Source organism: Acanthopagrus latus, chromosome 21 (assembly GCF_904848185.1).
Source record: "Acanthopagrus latus isolate v.2019 chromosome 21, fAcaLat1.1, whole genome shotgun sequence".
NCBI classification, from domain to species: Eukaryota; Metazoa; Chordata; class Actinopteri; order Spariformes; family Sparidae; genus Acanthopagrus; species Acanthopagrus latus.
Window position 1 is genome coordinate 6,055,648 of NC_051059.1, and position 22,064 is coordinate 6,077,711.

The window sequence follows — 22,064 nt, forward strand, 5'->3', positions numbered from 1 at the left end:
AACTTTTAGTCCTCTGTGGTTGATTTGAACAGCGAGAAAGAGAGCTGTTGCTGACACATTTACTGGCTGACATTAAAGGCCTATAATGCTGTCTCATTTATTTATTTATTTATTTATTTATTTTGCTTTCCTTAAGCGTAACATATATGTCCTTGTGCATGTAAGATATCCTGAAAATTAAAAGTCTGCACCAACAGGAGCTGCTCTTTCCCACAGAAAACACTGCTCCTGAAACGCCTCGTCAGTAGTCTCTGCTTTAATTGTGTGACTTTTTGACATCACACTACATCACCATGTCACACACTTGCATAATTCATGCCTAGCAGCTAGTATGTAAGAATTGATTTGGCTCAGCTACGCTGTTTTAATCAGGACCCGTGCAGGTGTGTGTGAGCTGACCAGTTAGACTGGATATTCAGGAACAATATATATAACCTTTAAATTCTAACTTGAAAAGAGACTCTTGGTTGTCTGGCTCATACAGTTTGATGGATAATATGTTTGTTTGTGTGTGAACCACAGTCTCTAAAACTGGTTTTGTCTCATCTGATGTTTGCAGAAATGGACGGAGGGCCGATTCGTTTTGTTGTTCAAAACCACCAACAGAGCCGATCGTCCTGCAGCAGAAAAAAATAATCGAGGTCAGAGATTTTCCGACTGTGAGGGGCATCTCCCCCAGGGGGAGAGCTGCAGGGGGAGGCACAGAGGGAGAAACGTGAGGTAAACATACCGTGTGAGGTGAAAGGGACAGGTGCGCGCTGGTGTTTTCAAATCAACTGGAAGTTAGTTATTGTTGTTTGGCAGCTGATCTGACTGCTTATTATCACAGCCAGCAGCTGGAGCAGCAGCAGCAACTGTGACACTGAGCTCATGGGGGATATTAACGTACTTCAAAACACTTTGTGCTCCAATGCCAGAATTTGCTTCTTTGAGTCATAACGCGGGGAAAATCTGAACACATAGTTAAAACACATTCTTTACGATTCCCTGTCGATTATATCTTCTGAGGAAATCATTTTCTATCTGTGTTGACCACCACAGAAAGACACATAGTAGCTTATTTGGTGCATTATAAATTGTGCCAAGTTGAGGCAAACTTTAATATCCTTGATCGAGACGACTGCCGCATGTAGCTTGCAGCTCGTGCGGCAGTTGCGCGGGTATAACAAACTGATGTTACAGACAGCTGGCGGACAGGGTTGTGTGAAACTCATGTTAAGCTTTAAAGCAAATCGTATCATTCTTATCATTTTATGCAGAGCATCTTCAAAGGCCCGAGCCTGGACCTCCGGGAGGTGTGAAGCATCCGTGAAGCTGATGTCATGGTTTGTTTAAAGAGCTGGTGCAGAGCTGGGCAACAGTGTTATTAGGGGTCATCAGTCAGATGTCACAGATTAATCAGACTAAGTTTAGTTGGTTATATTCCATAATTAAATAGTGTGCTGTGCTAATAACAAAAGCTTGCAGTGGCTTTCACATCAAACTACCTACCGATAAAATGATCTGTGATTTCACTTTTTATGCATACCTCTTGTTATATTGCACTATATTGGACCTACACAGAATCGCAGTTTGGTTGCAAGGAAGTTAAACCTAGAGGCAATCAAATTCTTTTGAAAGCGAGTGATTTTTCTTTCAGGTATAAAATAATCAATTGTTTTTAATTTGATTCCTGGAAACACACAACACAAACTGGGAAAAGTTCTGAATTCTGGGTGAGTTGGCATGGAATGACCCATTGGTAACAATAATTAACAATTATGTCTTAGGTTAACTCTGTATGCCAGTGACATATCTTTTACTTTTAGTTTAAAAAAAAAACAAAAAAACAACGCCCAAATAGTTAAAAACAGCCAAATGTGCACTTTGGGGTGATTATTCTGCAGCTGTGGTTTCCTCAGAGACCCAAATAGAGAGATACACATATGTTTAACAGAAAATAGTATTCAGGTATTTATCATCCAAATTATTTTTAGGCCAGTGCATCTTGTGCTTTCCTACATCAAATGACACCGTTTTTTTTAATAACACAGAATCAACTCCCGGAAAGGTGTGTTATTGTGCGTGTTTGTTTTTCCTATTTTAAAACACCACCCTTGTCCTCTGCTCAACATATCGGCGATCTCAGAGCAGTTATCAGCACTTTGCTCCAGGGCTGTCCTGCCTCTCAGTTTTACCTTTTCTCTTTCTCTCCCTCCGGTTCTGTCCATTTCTTTCCCACTTTGCTGCCACCCCTGCTCCACGCTGAACGTTTGTGCAGATGCGTGTGTGTGTGTGTGTGTGTGTGTGTGTGTGTGTGTGAGAATCTAATTGCGTGTGATGACAGGCACAAATCCTACCGTCAGGTTAAAAGCAGACAGGGGGGCTGACAGTCTCCTGCTCTGAGAGACTTTCTCCTTCATTTACACATTTCATGTAGCATTTTTAACACTGGCCTGACACTGACTGACACGTTCAGCTCGCCAGCGCTCCCGACGGCCAGTCCTGGGCCTGATTATCAACTATTTAACGCGTACCGCTAATATGTGGGCCAAAGTGCTCAATTTCTAACCAAATCTACCAAGACTTGACTTTTCTGACTGGCTGGTCTGAGCAAAAAAGCAGCTGCATAATCTTATCTGATGCAGTTCATGTGGAACAAAATTAATTTGTGATTAAATTCAATACAAACTTATCTTCTTTGAGACTATCTAGAGCATAACTACAAGCTCTGAGTTTAATTATGGAAAATAACACTTTTCAAAATGCAATCAGATTGTTGCTCAAACTGTTCAGCCCTTACAACAATCATTACGTTTCCCTGAAAGACGTCGTGTATTTCTTGTCATTTTAATTGTAGCAATGCTTTGATGCCAATGTGAATCATCTTCCTCTAAAATTCTTGTATTGTACAAAAGCCACATATATATATATATCCGTTTCAACATGCGTCACTTTAATTGGAATAAGGTCGGCAATTATCTTTGAAGAGACGGCGCTTGCTTGGATGAGAAGGATGACATTAAGTATAGGATAACAAGAAAAGCGACCATCAGGGTGCCCATATTCATCCACAGGAGGGCTAACGGTCCTGTCCCTTTGAAGGTGATAAAAGACACACCAACCAATTTTGGAGGTATAACGAAAGCGGAGTTGATTAATATCGGCCCCCGAGACACATCTGTCCAACAACAGAGGCGCCGGAGAGAAGCCGGAGCGGATCTGCACCGAGGCTTCTGCAGCCAGCCCATCAGCCTTGCCTCTGAAAAACTACAGAATGATTTACAGTATCATGTCCAGCTAGGAAATAATGTCTAATAATCCCACTTGATTACAAAATCTTCTTTGCAGCCATTATGTAAATGACTCATTTGGTTCAAATTCTGTTTACATTAGGCCACATGAGTAGGGCCTAATTTAATCAAATGCATCAACAGCATAAGTCACACAGCTGCACGCAGTGCATTCGTTCTCCATCTAGAATGACTTCAGGATCCCCAAACAGTGAAACGAAGTTAAAGGTTATCAAAGACTTATTTAAAAAGCCAATTAGGTTGGCGTAAATAGAAGCGCTGTTGCATTATTTCCTATAATCTGAGCGTGTGGCTGGAGTTGGAGAGAGCAGCCGATCTATCACGGCAGAGGGGAGAGAAATCCACGCCTGAATGTTTGATGAGGCACTTTGCAGCCCTGCAGGAGTCTCCTCTGCCTGACTGCTGCTGTGAAAATCCTGACAGGACCTGCAGGTCAAAAAGGTCCGGGAACTCTTCTGCCTCCCGGTGCACAACAAACACTGTGTTTATGCTGTTATGCAGCCTAATGTTTGTTTTCTCTGAGCACTTTCCATATAATGAGTGCTTGAAAGTTCATCCAAACGCAACTTTGTAATTCACAGCGATTTCTGTTACGACACAGTGACTGACGGCTCACTCACTGAAGCGTCTTCCTAACGAGGTAAAGCCTCCGTCATCTCCAAGCCGGGTTAAACAAGCTGGAATGAAGTAAACATGATGACTGTGTGTCTGGGCGGTTGGGCTGGGTTGGGTAATTTTTCAATGTTTGGATATCAATGTATGGATTAGAATGCGCCAGGAATTCAGATGACGGGTGATTCTCGTTACCTAAAATTGTTTTCAGGAAATCAGTTGCTCTCGGGAAGGCATGATTACAACATAGCTGTGCAGCTTCTCCAACAGCTGATCTTTTTTTTTCTATTATGTTGCTGACCGTCTATTCCTGGAAAACACTCGCTCCCTGTGGGTGGCTGCGTGAGCGGCTGAGTAACTCACTCTGAGTGAAGCGTGGAGGATTGTCGTTGACATCAGTGAGCCTGACGGTGACGGTGGTGGTCCCGGATAATCCTCCCAGGTGACCTCCCATGTCCTTGGCCTGAAGCAGCACCAGGTACTGGTCCTGGGTCTCCCTGTCCATATCGGGCACAGCCGTGCGCAGGATACCTGGGGAACACACACACACCAACAGCGACATTAGGGTGGCAATGGTGCATTTAAAGCAGAGGAAAATAAGGTTTTTACTGTGGCGGAATGCCACCAAATGACCATAATAAATCTGTGTGGAGCTAAAAGGGCTTTTTGATCAATATTTATGACTCAATGATTACGAAGCACTGAACCTTCTGCTCTCCTAAATGCACTTTCTGGCCTGTGCTCTGCTCAGTTCAGCTCTGAGTACAATGGGAGCTCATCCAGCTCTGTACACATCTTTAACTCCAGAGCATCTGTAAAAGGTACCAGAGCTTTATCACAACTCCTTTTGTGCCATGATAACTTATCTTTTCGCCAAGCATTTGTAAGTACCATCAAGCTACTTTATAATAGGCCTTCATTGCCACTTTTACTGGTTAAAATATCATTCATCAAAGGTTCCATACTGAAGAAAGTGAGGTTTCCGTGTCTTTCAGGCCACCTCGACAAAGCCTTGTATCTGAGGATTTTCTTCAAATCTGTCACAAATGTCCACCTGTACTCAAGGTTGAACTGATTCGAATTTTGGCCTTTGCTCAACAATTTGTTTTATAATTACATTTCACACAAATGTCTTATATGATTTAATGTTGAACTGATGGCATGGTTTTACCTTGAAGGTCAAAGGTCAACTTCACCATGACATCACAATGTTCCTCAAAAAAATGCTCTGGAACAGCAACGTGCCTGGTGTGCAGTTATTCTAGCTTGATTAAAGGAAGTCTAGGTGTGAAATGTGCAAGCCCATAATTAGAAACTTTGCCCTTAAAGGAGTTGTCAGGATTTCTGTGGAGTTGTGATGTCACAACGATACAGGCCACGCCCCCAGCACAGCTATGATTGCAAAAAGCAGCAGCAGAGCTGAAGCCGAAACATGGCACCGTGAACGCCTCTGAGAGCTGACCAATCAGAGCAGACTGGGCTTTATTGGGATCGGACCTTAAAGTGACATGGACAAAAACGGTGTTTAGACAGAGAGTGAACAGAGAAGCTTCAGCAGTGGACGGTGTGGGAAAAATAATATTTAAACATTTTCTAGTAGACAAGAAAATGTGCTTAACATGGGACCTTCACTGCTTTGCTTCACATCCTAGCTCAGTGACTCAACAGGAGTTTAATGAACTGTTCATTTGTTCACACGTTTTACATTGTCAACCTGATAGATTATTGTAATGCTGAATTAACTGTTTCTCAGCAGTAAAACAGCCTCCGAGTTGACTTTAATTGGAGACCCTACAAAGTGGTGGATTGAGGATCTTGATAGACATGATGACCTTTTATTAATGCCTTATTAACATTTATAACTGTAGATGTGATTGCTCATTATGAAATGAGAAAGTCATGACCCTTTATTAAAGACTCTATAAAGACTGCACTTACACATGTTAGCAAGTGATTAATAAAAGGTCACGAGTTTCCGTCTTTCCAATAAAATGTTAATTTAATCAAGGCCGGTCCAGATGCTCTGCAGCTCTGTATGAGAGGGTAATGGGGGAAATGCCAAACCATTGGGAGGGTCTGCCTGATGAGGTACAGACATGTTTGGGGTAATCCGAGAGACCGTTGGTAAGTTTATTATTCAACTGTAAAAGGTCTTGCTCAACACAAAACTCTGACAAAATTATTCTTAAAGAAAAAACTAATTTGAGAGAACCCAGCCAAAACAATGGTTTATGTTTTGTTTATACATATATTAAGATAAAGAAAATCTGCCAGTGTATCACTTTCACATTATTAACCCTCAAAAATCAATATCGTGTTGGCCTCTCAGATAATAAATCATTCAGTAGCCATCAGTGAATCTATTAGTAGTAACCTTCTATCCTACTAGTTACCTTTTACCGAGTAGACAGTAGAAGTAGTAAGCAGTGCCCACGTCTACTAGATACAACTTTACTTACAGTTTACCTCATTGTAATAAAAGGACTGCATTTTTACATATGTATTTTGAGGTGTGACATTCCATCCCCCCCTCACCACCGCAGTTACACTAACACGCGACTGTTGTTCATATCATCTGCCCCCTCAAGCGTCTGCCAGTTTGGTGCAGAGGCTAATGTTGCTAACGCTGGCTAGCAGACGAGAACATTCCTAACGCTACCTCGCTGATGTTGCAAACTCTAGCTAACTCACGCTAGTTAATCCTTACGTGCTAATGCTCGCCGGCTAACATTAGGGCAGTACAGTATGCTGCACGAATAATGTAGAATTCATGGGGTTTTTTTGCATTTCTTTTTTTTTCACAAACTGGCAACTACCAAGACCGTTGATGACGAATCAACAGTCTGCTGATGAATGCCATGTGGTACTACTGATACTGATACTACTGGCTCACAAACCTAGTTTAAAGCTGGGACCAATGGTCAGTAATCAGACCGGCGATGAGCAAAAACAATAATTCTGGACTCACCAAATCTTTTTAAATGATTGTCATAATAAAAATGGGAAAAAAAATAAAATACTTTTATTCGGCATCTGTCAGCAACTCTGCAGATGCATTATTTAGAAAAGAATGATTTGTCAACATAAAAATGCTATCAATATGACCTTTAATGCATGAAAAACAGACGTGGGCTGCAGTAGGCTGTGAAATAAACCTGTCAGTGATCCTCAGTCGTTATCAAAAGTAATAAAGTCGTCACGTTGTTACTGTGTTAAAAAAAAAAAAAAAAAAAAAAAACCCATGGCACTTTGAGTAATTGAAATATTTTCCCTCTAATTGTCAGATCGAGTTCATCGGAGACCTCCTGGGCTTTGAATCCCTGTTGGACAGTGTCAGACTGCACTGTCATCACACTGAAGATGTGACTGCTTTTTCCTGACAATCTGACAGCCATTCTGACTTTCCGGGAAGGCGCTCAGTTTCCATTTGACAGCAGCAATATATTACTTAATGTCCCGTTAAAGGTGCACACGCACGCGCATACGCACGCGCACGCGCATATACAAACACAGATATGTGGAGAGGCTCGTATGGAAAAGATAAATCACGCAGCACCGACAGGCAGACGTGCTGACAGAGCGTAAAATCTCGTTCTGTATCTCACACTCCTTAGCAGCACACCGAGACACATCACTTACAGGCATTCAACATCGATCACCTCCTCTGTGTAAATGACCTCATTCTGCTACGTGATGATTGGACGGCGCTGGCTGCCCTCGCTCATCATCAGCCAAAACAGCAGCCTGGATGACTTTGGCACCTCAAGGTGAAATCACATTCGACGTGGGCTGTTTTGAATGCTGACAAACAAACAAACGGGAATCGGTCGAGGTTTCCGAGCGGAATTCATAAGCAAACAAACTGAATGTATGAGCGAATGCGCTCCACTTCCGAGCGTGCGTCTTTGAATAAGACCTTTGGTGATGGAGCCGACGTGGAGCGGGGTGATTGAAAAAGAGAGATGGAGAGCGGAGAGAGGAGGGGAGACGTTTGGAATACTAACGCTGGTCTGATAGCGCCATGTCACGGTTAAGACACACTGGGTGGAATTACGCTTAAATTCCCCAATTAACATTTTTTAAAAAAAGCACCAACTCCCTTCGCCGGTTGCTGAAGGTCCTCACATGTCAAAGGAATCAATTACTAAGCGTCGACATTCAATGATCAAAACGCAAGAATGGGCCACCTGTGACCCATGTGGGCAAAATAAACCCTCCCATGTGGGCACTTCCTCCCACACTCGGATAAACAAAGCCTCCACTTGCGCTTCGTTCTTGTTTGTGCGCGCGCTGTCAATCACGAGAGCATCCGAAGCATCTGACAGTTAGAACTTCATCTCTGAGTCAGCCGAGCAATGATCTCCCCCCTGAGGGACAATGCTAAAAAAAAGCAATCACAATAAAAGAAAATAAAGAAAGTAATAAAATAAAGCACCTTTGCCCTCTTCCTGCACTCATCCAAAAGCCCCCGTGCTCTCCGGTGACCGGCGGCCCCCTGTAATCTGTCCTGCTAAATAGTTCACAAACCTTTTCTGACGTCTCTCTTTGAAACACGCGTCTTTTCTGTATCCAGAAATAATAACGTTCGGCTGCTGCTGGGTTTTGTCTTGGCGCACACGGGCCAACATGAATTTATTTCTGTCATCTCATACAGGAGCGAGCCGGAGAAGGGGAGAGTAGTGTGTGTGTGTGTATGTGTGTGTGTGTGTGTGTGTGTGTGTGTGTGTGTGTGTGTGTGTGTGTGTGTGCGCACCTACAGGGAGAGAGCAGGTACAGTATGTGTTGTTGTTGGTGTTGGGAAGGAGGGTGGAAAAGGGGGAGAAAGGGGGAGGCAAGAAAGATGGATGACTGAGTGTGATGAGTGAGTCTGAAGGTGTGTGTGTGTGTGTGTGTGTTCCTCTGTTTGTGCATGCATCTGCCGAGTTCCACCTGTGGTAAGCACGCTGACGCCTGATCACATTGTGCGTGTGTGTGCGTGCATGTGCATGCTCTGTCCATGCCGTACCTCACCACGCGCACGTGTGTGTGTGTGTGTGTGTGTGTGTGTGTGTGTGTGTGTGTGTGTGTGTTCACCAGTCACGTCTGAATTCAGCTGTTTGCTCACACTTCATTTGTGTTTGCGCTTCAACATCTTGAGTATATTTGCTTTGGGCGCCTTGTGCGTGTGTGTGTTAGCTTTCCGACATCTGTGCATCCTTTACATTCCTCTGCCCATGCACGCTACAATGGGAACACACACACACACACACACAAACACAGATATATAAACACACTCACCTGTCTGGGGATCGACGGAGAAGTACTGTTGGCCCTGCACCAGTGTGTACACTAGCTTGGCGCTGTTCCCATAGGTCGGGTCATCAGCATCTGTCGCTGTCACCTGGATTATAGACGTGCCTGCAGGGACGGAGAGAGGAAAGGGAGGGATGGGAATAGAGAGTAAGGAAAGGTGGGATGAGGCGGGGAAAGGAAAGAAGCACGAGAGATGGGGAGAGAGAGAAAGAGAGAAACGGAGAAGGACAGAGTGAAAACAAGCTCCGAGCTGGAGCTAAGTGGACAGGATGCAGGAGCACTTTAAGAGCTTTATATCAAGTCAACCTCCACTCTCCTCTCCCACTTCTTCTTTTTCAATCTGTTACCGGTGGCAGTGTGACAAATACTTTTTTTCACCCCTCCCTCCCTCCATCCCTCCCTCGTGCACCCTCTCCTTCCTCTATACTGCCGCTTACCTTCCTCTCCCCCCTTCGCCCCCCCATTCCCTCTGTCTCACTTCATTTCTCTTCATCTCCGTCTCCAATTCCCCTCAGCTCCCTTCCCTCAATAGGACCGTCTGTCTCTTCGACGGCCTCCGTCTCCCTCTCGCTGCCTTAAATCTTCTCTCTACGGCTCAGGGAGTGTCAATTTGGCGGGGATTTTTTTTTTTTTTTGTATAATTTTATTTTATTTATTTATTTTTTTGCGACTGTCTGCAAAAAATGGAAATGTGTGAAATAGAGTAAACACATTTCATACGTAGAGTCATCATATATTTCTATATTTAAACAAACATGCGGGTAGAGCGACCATTCCCAGCGGGGCTTGAGTCGGACAAGATAGGAGGCAGAGAAAGGGGGGATTTATGGGAGCAGATGCTGCTTTATTTCTGATCAAAGTCATGACAGTATCACTATGGGAAAGGCAGGTGGGGTGTGTGCCTGGCTGTGCGTGTGGTGTGTGAAGGCGGGGGAATGGGGCTTGAGATTCGCTGCTTTGTGATCCCCTACAGGTAGTTAAGAGTCAGAGGGGTTATTGACAGATGGTGGCTGTTAATTCTGTAAAGATTGCACTGGAGACAGAGAGAGAGACAGAGTGTGTGTGTGTGTGTGTGTGTGTGTGTGTGTGTGTGTGTGTGTGTGTGTATGTGCGAGTGTATGTGGAGGAGAGAGAGAAAGCTTCCATACTACACAACTCATTCTAAGCATGAGTCTGTTGTGACAAAATTAAATGTACTACAACGAAGCGTTAAACTCTTTATGAAACTGTCTCAGTTCAACACCAATGCCTCTATATGACCTACATAAGCAAACAAGACCATCAGCGACAAGACTGGGTACGTATAGATAGTTACGGTCAGACAAGTCATGAAACCAAAACCATCTGATGAGGCGTTGAGGAGTCAGTTGAGGAGGAGGGAACACTCACTGGTGTTCTAGTCAGGTCAAGGTCTTGAGGACGCCAGGCAGCGGTGTCATGCCACTTTTGTCCACAGGGGCCGCCAAATCAACAAAAATTAAAGTTCCGTGCAGCCGCTTTAAAGGCTCATTGTGGTTTATCAAACCTAGAGTCTTATTTTTGTAGCCATCAGTGATCGGAAGTGATCGTAATGGATTGGATATTGTACTCATATATTTTTTGGGGGGGGTTGTACTTTCCAGAATTTTCCATTTTCTGCTACCTCTACTCAACTTGTCATAGTTACTGGTTGCATTTTAGATTATGATTTAAAGTGAAACTCTTGCCAAAATTACGATGAAAGAGGCACTTTTTTACCGTAGATTTACCGTAGTTTCATTTTCGGGTCAAGCTCATTTTCAATGGGGTGCTGAGGCACTTTTTACGCTAGCATCAATTATTATATCGCTATTTTTAAAACACTAAGAAGGCTCGACACAACATGAAACTTTGCTCATAGTATCACCAGGCTCCCTACACATGAACACGAGCAGTGAGAACATTGTTTATGTGCAATGCTCGCGTATGCATATACATTCACAAATAAAGCCTAGGTTGCATTTTGGCGAGAGTTTCACTTTAACCCTCGCAGGTTTTCCAGATGGTTTCATTTCAGTTCTATCGAAGAGGTGAAATCTTCCAACATTTCCAAATAGTAAAGATGACAAAATAGTTTGATGAAATGAATGCAATAAAATGTGATCCTCTGACTGGGAACCACTGGACTCATTTGCCTAATTCTGTGTCAAGTAGTTCATACTAGCTTCACACTAGCTCCAGTGTTACACTTGTCACTAACACATTGAGGTGAGGTGTCACTGTCACTAAATTCAGTAATCACAGTAGAGTTTTTGCTCAAAAAGTCGTATCGTTCTTCAATTATCTGCATAATGAGCAAAATAAATGACCTAATGTGCCTTTTTAAGCACGCTTGCGCAACAATCCCCTGACTCCTGATACCCATTAAATTCAACACAGCGCAGCCGTCCACTGGCACACCAGTGGAGAGGCTCTTCAGGGCAGTCGGATACTCTGAGGAGGAACAGACAATTTGAGAGTGTCCTCATGAGATATTACCCCAGCTTCAGTGATAAAGAAGTCAAATCAGCCGGACTAGTCTGCTAAGAAAGCCGCAGTTTGTCGAGAGGGTGTGTTTGGCCTGTTAAATGCAGCTTGTCGGTTATTTAACGCGTTTGTTTTGTTCTTCTTTGGTATTGGGGTTAGGGTTAAGAATAAAAGAATGGTCATGTCTTCTGACAGAGAGGGACAGGACTTTTGGACGTAATGTTTGATGTTTTACAGTTAAACTTAAATAACGTGACGATGCATCTCAGGGGAGGTTGTGGAGTAATACATTACACTTTTCCAACAGAAGCAGTCAGATCACTAGCCACGTTGTAAACAAGCCACTTAAACTCCTTTAATCGCTGGTAAAACCAACATAACAACACTACAAGTTACCGTATGATGTTGGTAACAAACCATTACGTGCAAACACTGTGAATTCACACAACTATGGTGCATAGTTCATGTCAAAATTGAAGGAGTCAGTTTGCAAGCTGGATGTCATCAAAAGGAAAATAACTTTACAGTTCGAATTTCCTCCTCCGAACATGTTTTGCCTTCTGATCGGAACAATCACCTCTGTGAATACAGTGTTACAATAAACAAAAGGAATGATTGTCAAACCTGCACAAAATAAGAGCCGTTTGAGTTTTGCTCAACAGTGCATGTACATGGCAGCATGCAAAGAAAATGAATGATCTGCTCCCGGCTGCAAATTAAAAGCAAATCACTCATCACAGATGGTCTTAGAAAAATAAGACACGACGAACGGGATCAATACTGAATCTTAAATCTCCGTGTGAAGTTTAATTAGCAGCCTCAGTGAATGATGTCCGTCGCTGCATGTGGTGCATCATTTCTTGTTATAGCGCTTTGATTTCATGTTTACGAACTGCAAAAAGCAGTTTACTATGACAGTATAAGATTAGTATATAGAACGGAGACAGAGACTAAGTGGAGAGTAGAGGAGACACCTTGTTTTTTCATATTTATCAGATGTTAGGCCTTTTTTTTTTTTCTTTTTAAATCCACGCTCCCTTTTCATTCCATTCTCTATTTCAAACATGCCCCGGCCAGCTGGGGGAAAAAAAAAAAAACTAATATAGCACTATCTACACTTTCTGTTTTTATTTCAAAGCGCTCCACTCACAGACTGACACGGACTACAAAGGGTCTGCTATTGAATCCCTTTATGTTTACGGCTTTTTTTTTTTTTCTCTATAGATATTATAGACACGAGTGAGGCGACATAAGGAGATAAGTAGAGAGAAATGTTTCTTCTGACAGCAGTAAAAACTAATCACACTTCGGGATCAAACGGTTTGCTTCTGAGGTTGATGCAACAAGTGTAAGGCGGAGGCAAGCCCATTGGTATGCAGCCTGTCAGCCGTGCTATACCGCCAGTCACACTCCGCAAGGATCAAATATTCACACCACAACTCATCCATCTGGAACGCATGTTCTTACCACCAGACATCTGTACTCTGGTGAAAAGGAATCCAAGCCTCACTTTATATATATATATATATATACATATATATATATATATAAAAAACTACATACATACTTTCAATGCATACATATACAGCACTTTAATATTCATACTCAAGGTTAAACTTTAAATGTGAGACATTCCGCCAGACTGCAGACACACATCTGGCAAGATGTTTACACCCAGTCGAGTGAAACCGGCACAAAACACTTCTGCAGACACACATCTGAAGAGGGGGAGCTGGCTCAGTTCCAGCGCACCTTGCATCAGTGTCTCATCGCCAAAGATGACACGGCCGCCACCCCCTTCTCCCTCCACCCTCATCCTTAAATGTCTCATGTAACGAGTCTTTGATAGGATCCTCACAGCAGCGCCATCGCCTCAGTCACGCATGCGGCAAAGCGCCTTGGTAAATATTGAATCGTCAAGTAAATATTGAATCCATGATTGACTGAACAACTCAATCTGAAGACTGAGCTGCCGCAAGGAGCAGACGCTCATAACGCAGCTGATAGGATTACTAAATAGTGCTCGTCTCCATCACCCACTCTCCTTGGGCCCTGCCCCTGCAGGCTGCTGCCAGGGTCATTATTCTAATCTGAATTAAACAATTCTGTACGGGAGGGACCGTGATGTTTGGTGGAAAAAAAAAATCTTTAAGAGGCAGATGGCGAGGACCCCGGGCCAAATTTGCTGAACTTCCGAACTAACCAGTTTAGGAGTGAATTATTTAAAATAATACCCTCTTTTTTTTTTTTTTCGGGCAAATTCGAATGTCGTCCACAAAGCAATTCTCTTTGCTTTTAAAAGGCAAAGAGTGCTCCTCAGACTAGAATCCATTCTGAAGGGGCAGAGCGCAGTTTAAATGGAGATTAGAGTACTTTTTGTACATACAAACTGTTTCCTACAGGCTCTCTGCAGCCATGCTCTGACTTTCAATCTCGGATGGTTATTGTCACTCCAACATCTCACTGCAACGTGAGTGCAAAACCGCCCTCCCCATCTCTGCTCTTACCTCTCATTTCATTCCTATTCCGAGCACTCCCGTCACATTGTGCACTATCTTTCCTCCAGTCAGAGAAATATCACCAGGTCACTGTGGCTGTGACACGCACTCCGTCATGGCTTTTCAAGTGTAAATGGAGTGAACAGGGTGTCTTTCAAAAGTGGCAGATCATTTTATAATCCTTTCTAATTTCGTGTTTAATTTTCTAAAAAAAAAAAAAAAGGGACCATTGCTCATATTTGTGTGAAATAACACCCACATCTCACTCTGGCTCATCTCACTCTTCTGCTTTCCAACACTGACGCCACACTGTTCTCATTAACTCAGCTGATAAACAGTACAGAGTGTTTGTGGGGTAGACTCTGTGTGATACCCATTCGTCAACGTCGACAAAAAACAGGACAATGTTTACATTTCTTTATTCTGCTCCCGCAGATTTAGTGTAGATTTTGATGTTCTACCAGCGCAGGTAAACAGGGTCGACTTTTGATGGATTTTCAAGCCGTTTTGCCCCAGAAACCCACTTTTCTTGTTTGTTGTTTTTTTTTTCTCACCATTTTTTTTGTGTTGGATGAATTCATTCGAAGAAGCCGCCTTTTCTGAATTTCACAGAGTATTGCTTCGCTAACCAGAGGCTCTTTCCTTCCTGTCGTGTGGGGGAGGGTGGGTAAGGTGCGAGCACAGGTGGTGTGACCGGCAGAATTCTTGGCAATACGGAAAAGGAGATTGAAGCGGGATGAATACGTAATTAGTTGGCGGAGTAGATTATTCGCGGGCAGTTTTCAGTTATGGCCGTTCCCGTCAGCTCCCTATCCCCTTTACAAGCAGACATTTTCCTAATGAGGCGAGAGGAGCGTACGGGCCTGTAGAAGACTGCTCCTCTCTGGAAAGAGCAGAGTCCCAAAGTAGCAACACAGTACACACGCCTCGCATATGAATAGACAGCATCCCTAATAGGCAGATTATGTCTTCTTTTCATGTAGCACAATGCAAGCTGTCTCTATTTGTACTGTTCCAAAGCTTATATTTTTGTATGCTCAAATGATTGAATATATTGTATTCTGTAAGTTCACACAATCCAGCCACCACTGCAAACACTGAGATAAAAACAATAGCCTGTTTAAGCCACTTACACGATTACATAACACCATAACACGGACGCTCCCTATAAAAAACAATAACCACACTATCATTATAATAACCCACACTGTTTGACCTGTGCATAATTACATTGTAATCATGTAATTACGTTACATCTCCTCAATCAGAGACTGCATATGGAACATATGTGCTGTCACATTTTCCTGCTGCCGCATGACGGCTGCAGGTATTCAACCAATGAAAAGGAAAAGGTTTCGCACATCGGAAGCAGCGGTGGTGACAGTGTTATTCAAAACGATCCATTAATGTAACCAATTACACATTCTGCCTGCATTGCACTTAAATTCCGCTCCCATTTGCATTTGATTTGGGGATTTTTTATTTTTGGAGAGGTCTGCGCGCACATATCCGCCAACGCGAGCCATGAAATTTTTCTCCGTCTGGTCGGAGGCGAAAACAGAGATGCAATTTCATGCCAAAAGAAATAAAATTGAACGGCACCACCTGACCTGCCTGCTCCTCACAAAAAGTGGAGACCAAGTGCATTTGAGTGCTTGTATAAAGCTGCTACTGGAAAGGCATGTATGTTGTGAGATATCAGTGAGCGCCGAGCAGGATTTCAACATTTATTTAGTTGAAAACTGAATCTTATTCTGTCTGTTTATCTTTATTGTCCTCTTCTAAGCGGCTAAAATGTGGTAACAACATGGACGTGTCTTAAAATAAAAATGTGTGTAATCTTTTCGTTAATTTGTCCAGTTGTAGGTTAAAAGACAGACAATAGCTACTAATCAGAGTGAAGGTATTTCTCCAAAGTCATATTGCACTTTTTTGTGAAATGTTGTTTCACGTTCACAGAATTTCGACACATTTAATTTGAAATGCAACTTGTCATGTATATGAAACTAAAACGGCTTTGAGTTGCCACCAGGAAGCATTCCAGAATAAAATGACGGACTATATCAAAATGGCGGCCATTTTTCCACAAGCTCCAAATGCTGGGACTGTGTTAAGCTGCTGTTAACATGTTTGATAACAGTTAGCTAACATTAGCATTTCTTAGCTAACACTATGTTTGTTCAAGTCCAGTGTGTTTCATTTCCAGACTAAAATATATGCATCCATGATCTGTGTTGATATATCTGGAATAGCATAATGTATAACACTATCAAACAGTAATGTAAGGTAGAGAGTGGTTGCATGCTAACGTTAGCTGTTGCCTAATGGAAGCTAACGGGGTATCAAATATGTTGTTTTGCAGTGAAAATGTGGCCTGTTCGCTTGCTGTATTTGAAACACTGAAGTGGTAACAATTTGTCAGATTCCCAGCTTTTATACGACTTGCAACCTGGAACACAGAGGTACGAAATTTGAGCTTCCAAGACTGAGCGGTAAGTCAGAGGAAAATGGCCGCTCTGTGAATAAGTCCTCCACATTCATGTAAAATAAGACATTGTGCTTACGGCGGCAAAGCTCATTTACAAGTACTTTTACAGCTCTGACTACTCAGAATCGGGACTTGTGGAGCATGGTGCACAAGAGATGAGTTAAATAGGAGGCTTCATGCCATGAGATTACATGGTGCAGTTGTACCCCAGGGGATAAAATGGCCATTTACTGTTCAGAGGGTTGGTGGTTTGATTCCGGCAGTAAAACAAGTCATTGCAGGATTTCCAATAGACATATTTTTCCATTTTACAGTGTGCAAATTTCAGAGCCTGCCAAAGTCCCATCTACATTTCTCAGCTGAAAGGAAAAATTACAAATCCTGGTGAAATATGTTATCAATGTGAACTTTTGTTTATTGCTTCAAATTCACTTTTCAACCCCATTTGAACATCTCTTCAATGGTGACATAGCTTTTTATTTTATTTCTATTTTGTTTTCAAATGTCTCTCTAAGGGAAGAATGCTCACTGAAAAATGCCATTCATGTCAAGCTTGTGTCACTCTTCATGTGCTTTCAGTATAAAACACTTATATCACGTCATATATCTACATCGGACTGTTACATAATTATTTCGGGGACTGGACGCTGTTAAAGGTAAAAGGAGGTAAAGAATGTGGCCTACATATAAAGTAACTACAGCAGTACAAATGTCCTTCACTTTGTGCCGCTTTTAGCTTGCAAGTGCACTGAAAGGCCCTTTAGAAACTATGTCTAGGTGCTACAATCTGAAAAGGGCACTGAGGAATCCCCAGAGGCTTGTATTCTGACTTGTGCTTCACGGACACAAAGCTATGTTGAAACTATGCAGAGGGGAATATGTTTCTTACTTTCCTCCCCCTCGCACCTACCAGCCAGGACACCAGGTTTGTAACATTAGCAAATGTTTTCAGAGGGGATCTCGGAGTGCCTCTGCAAAAGCATATAAGCCGAAAGAGAAGCACGACATATGCCTCTTTTATTAACATATCATATGGATGTGCATCATTGACTTGTTCGTTCATTAGAGCTGGAACAGGTTAATCTCTGTTTTTACTTAATTATATTTCAAGTATATTAAGTGCTTTAATTTAGCAATCGCTTGAGGCACAAGATGGTGCCTGTTTTGAATACAATATTAGTTTGGCTCAATACAATGAACCTGTCAAGACTGCTATTATTATGAGACTGAGCTGAATGTACTGAATGGATAGCAGTCTGAATGGCGCCCATTTAACATTGCAGATCTCGTGTTCATGACTTAACCTTGACCAAAACCTGCCGTTGATGAAATTGTACTTGATGCTATTATAAAGGACCTTTATGTGCATCATTTATATTTAATTTTATAGTTAAGAAATGTGAGAATAGTAGTTGTCATTTCTTGTAGCAGTCAAGGTTGTTCTTTAAAATCCCTGAAAACTTGAACTTCAGTTGAAATGAAGTATTTTTTCTTTAACTTTTTATGTCCCATTGATAACATATGTGTGAGCTCGTAGAGAGGTGCAGAATAAAAGGATCTCTTGTCTTTAAATGATTATGATTGTGAATCAATACATTGAAATGTTTGTTGGGTCCAAAATTATTTTCTGTGTAAGAATTCTGGCAGGTGGTTGCAGTTGTTGCTATCACATTGTAACTGAGTGTTGTCAGCAATCAACTGTCCTGGTAGTTGCCAGTTTGTCGGGGGAAAAAAACAAAGAATGGCTGTGTTCACAGTACATTCCCAGCATGCTGTACTGCCCGAACGCTTGCTACCTAGCACTAGCAATGTCAATGTTTCCTGGGTAACGTTAGCGCCATTAGCTAATGTTTGCTAGTGAGCGTAAGCAATGTTAGCTAGTACACAAACTGGCAACCACTTCAGGGGGAGGATGATCTGAACAGAACACAGTTGAAGGGTGAGATGTGTGAGTGTCACATTTAGTAGCTGTATGTTAACACCTTTAAATATTGACTACTTACTAATATTATACATATCTTTGGGTACTAATTATTTATCTTAGTCAACAAACAAATCTTTTCCATCAGGATTGTGTGGGTGTGGTTTGATCAGATTTGACTGACACAAAGCAAACAATTCACCAACTGTCATCAGGTTCACTTTCAAATGTTGCTCACAGAGATACAGTATGTGACATCCTCATGTTCCTACTCAGCACCGCCCGAACACATCACCCAGTAATCCGTCATAAATGTCCAAAACTGTAAAAACTCTGGCAGAAAATATTATATTAATGTAGGATCCAAGGACTCATTGTAAAAAAGCCAGTTCAGAATATCCTTTTTCAGGGGCTAATAAGTTTTGAATGTGAAATGAATCGTATAAGAACGTATATCTACGTAAATGTATTAAGACACATGCACAGCTGAACAACTCCGATGTTTCCATTTCATCTTATTTGGTACTGGACAGAGAACAATTTATTTATTGTACCTTTTATATAATACCTACTGAAACAAAGCAGGTTTTTCTTGACATGAAGCAGCGATTTAAGGGTTCATTGTGATGAAGGCTGAAAGGCTGTGCACAATGGTAACCAATGCGAATAGCCTCTTAGGAGGATATAATTCTATGGCAGTGCCGTGTTATGCAATAGTTGTGTAGCTGTAAGTATCAAAACCTCATACTGAAGACATCTATGACTACATTAACATGCTCATTGTCTTTCACGTCCCACTTTGAGTGCTTTTCATAATAGTTGTTTGTATTACAGTTCATGTGATGGAGTTTTTAAATCTCCAACGCGCAGTCCATTACTGGTTTAATTGACCTGCCAATAATTTATATCTTGTGTTTTTTCACATTCTCCACACAGTGTGAGCGGGTTTTTCCATGCAGGCTGTGTAGACTACCTATTCAAAGCTGGTGAATAAAATACCTTCAGACAATTCATCCCTCTGAGATAGAAATAATAAAACACACTGTCTAGCTGTGGTCAAGAGGGACATCCATCATGTTGGAGCCTGACAGCAGTGACTGGTTGGTGTTTTATTCTGATTGAACACCGAACCAATAAAATGCTACAGCCTTACTTCGTATACAGAACGTGACTCCAATAACCCTCTCAATCAAAGTAAAGTCTTATCCAAGCTATTAAGATTATTTTTTATCATCTCTGCTCTCATTACTCAATCACAGCGGAGCAAGGACATGAAGGATGGGATCCAGAAATGTGTGTGACATGACGCAAAGACTCCGGGCTGAGTTCGGCGTGTCAGTCAAATGAGCAGCCGGGAAGCCTCACCAAATCCGGGATTGTAATTTTGTTACCTCATGTTCGGCTTTGTACAAAGGGTACCTGGTCAAACTATAATAACAGTACCTCCATGTTGTCTTCTGGTCTAAAGATTAAATGTAATCATCTTTCTATTATGTCTTTTCACTGCTGCCTGGATGGCAGATGGCATTGTAATAGCAAACAAATTGGGTTTCCATAGATGAGCGAGCGAGTCAGATCACAGCAGAAAGTTCAAATGATCATATTATGGGACAGCTTTAAGCAGCTTTCCTTGGAGGTTAAGCTAGTTTATGTACAAGAATTCATTTTTTCCGTGGATAAAAGGACACAGGAATTAGAAAGATATCAGGCTGAACGTTCTCTACTACGGAGCGCCAAGGTGTTCAATATTAAATGAGTAAATAAGACACAGTCCACTGATACAACTTTTTTAAAACTCAATTAGTTGTTCTGAAATGATTCAGTTCATTATTATCAAAACATGTCCTTTTTAAATGTAGTTTTTTTGATGATGGCATATTTTTCTCAGTGACACTTTTCTTTCTTGGTGTTACTTTTCTTGGCCTTGTCAGCAGTTTTTACCCCCTTAGCTTTCAGTTATTCACATGTGGCCTCCGTCCCTGCAGCGGGCGAAACAGCTGCCAGCAACCTTGCGATTAAACCCATCTTGGCTACGACAGTTTAGCTGTGTCCAAAATCGCTCCTTACAGTTGTGTGTCCTTCTCTGAGAACATCTTTAGAATCACAACAGCTGCCTTTCAGTGGAGGCCTTTATTCCTTTCATAATCAGAATAAACACCCAATCAGAATAAACTGCCTCATGTAAACACCTCAATAGGAAAAGACTTATGTTAAATCAACTTGTCCGAGGTGGTGTAAACCTTCATATTCTGATCAAAACATATTAATCAAGGAAACACTTGTTACAATAATTTTGCTCTGGTTGGAATAAATATATTCTTTCTGCACATGCTCAACCAATGTGGTGGTAACATCGTAGGTGACGCTGATGGAGGCACAAAAACATGGCAGGAGCAAAACTAAACTGGTCTGCGGTCAGCACAGCCAATTTGACACCTACTCAGTAGAAAGTTCAAGATTAAAATTGGTTCAAAAAAGTGTCTGAAAAGATGAAAAAAGCCGGAATCCAGCCATAACAGCGACAAAATCAAGAACCGCTGGAGAGGTTTGAAGGCAGCCTACTAATGTTAGAAGGCTCAAAGTCAAAACGGCAGAGGCGGGTCCAACCCAGACAGACTTATGGCTCGTCTGAGGCGCTTGTTCCTTCTTGAGGACAGCAGCACTACTTCTGAATTCAATCTTGACATCTAATGCTAACGTCACAACATTAGCTAACATTAGCTCAATAACTGATAAATAATAAATAATAATTGGATGCTTCACAGCAGGCGGAACCACTTTGTGCACATCAAATAAGTTAGACTATATTGTGATTCAATGCTTTGGGGCATGTAAACATATCTTTATTGGATTAGGTTTTTTAACCTCCATGTAAACAGTTAAGTTGGAATCCTCTAATCGGTATTATTTCAGACTGAAGAAATATCGTTCATGTAAATGCTGCTAGTGTTGCAGAGGAAACAGTGAACAAGCTAGCTGCTGTTGCTAACGCTGGCTTCCTAGCCTACTTTATTGAATAAAAAATCCTGGCCCAACTAAGCTAGTTAGCTGGCTAGTTCAGTGGCATGTGTAGCCATGTCGTTATTGTATTGTACTGTAGGCCTAACTGTACACTGTGTAACAGCTGCAGTCTTTATTAGGTTGACTCAGAATTGATTTTTTTGTTTATATAACTACCAAGAGCTAGCTGGCAACAGTTGGTGACATGTTGGTAGATGACTAACTTTAGTAAAAAGTGGTATTATGAAATAAAAGTGCGACTGGGAAAAATACCATAATTAAATGAAAACAGAATTTAAAAGAAAGACCTTTGGAGATGATTTATAATAATGTACGATTAACAAGTATCACTTAATTATAAAGAGCTTTTCACAGAGATGAATCTTAATTTCTAAGTTTAATGTGTGTATGAAATGGACCATTTCCATTTTTTACTTTTTATTCATATGATTAATTACTTCAGAATTTGAACACTG

General features: G+C 41.7%; 1 protein-coding gene across 3 annotated transcripts in view; it reads right to left on the minus strand.

Moving 5' to 3' along the window:
* LOC119011667 overlaps window positions 1-22,064 on the minus strand; it is a 170,893-nt gene that overhangs the window by 70,784 nt on the left and 78,045 nt on the right. For all 3 annotated transcript variants that reach the window (XM_037084983.1, XM_037084984.1, XM_037084985.1), the window contains exons 4-5: window positions 9,183-9,302; window positions 4,269-4,436 (exon numbers count right to left, since the gene is read on the minus strand). In XM_037084983.1, the coding sequence (XP_036940878.1) occupies window positions 4,269-4,436; window positions 9,183-9,302 (288 nt within the window). The remainder of the gene's footprint in view (window positions 1-4,268; window positions 4,437-9,182; window positions 9,303-22,064) is intronic.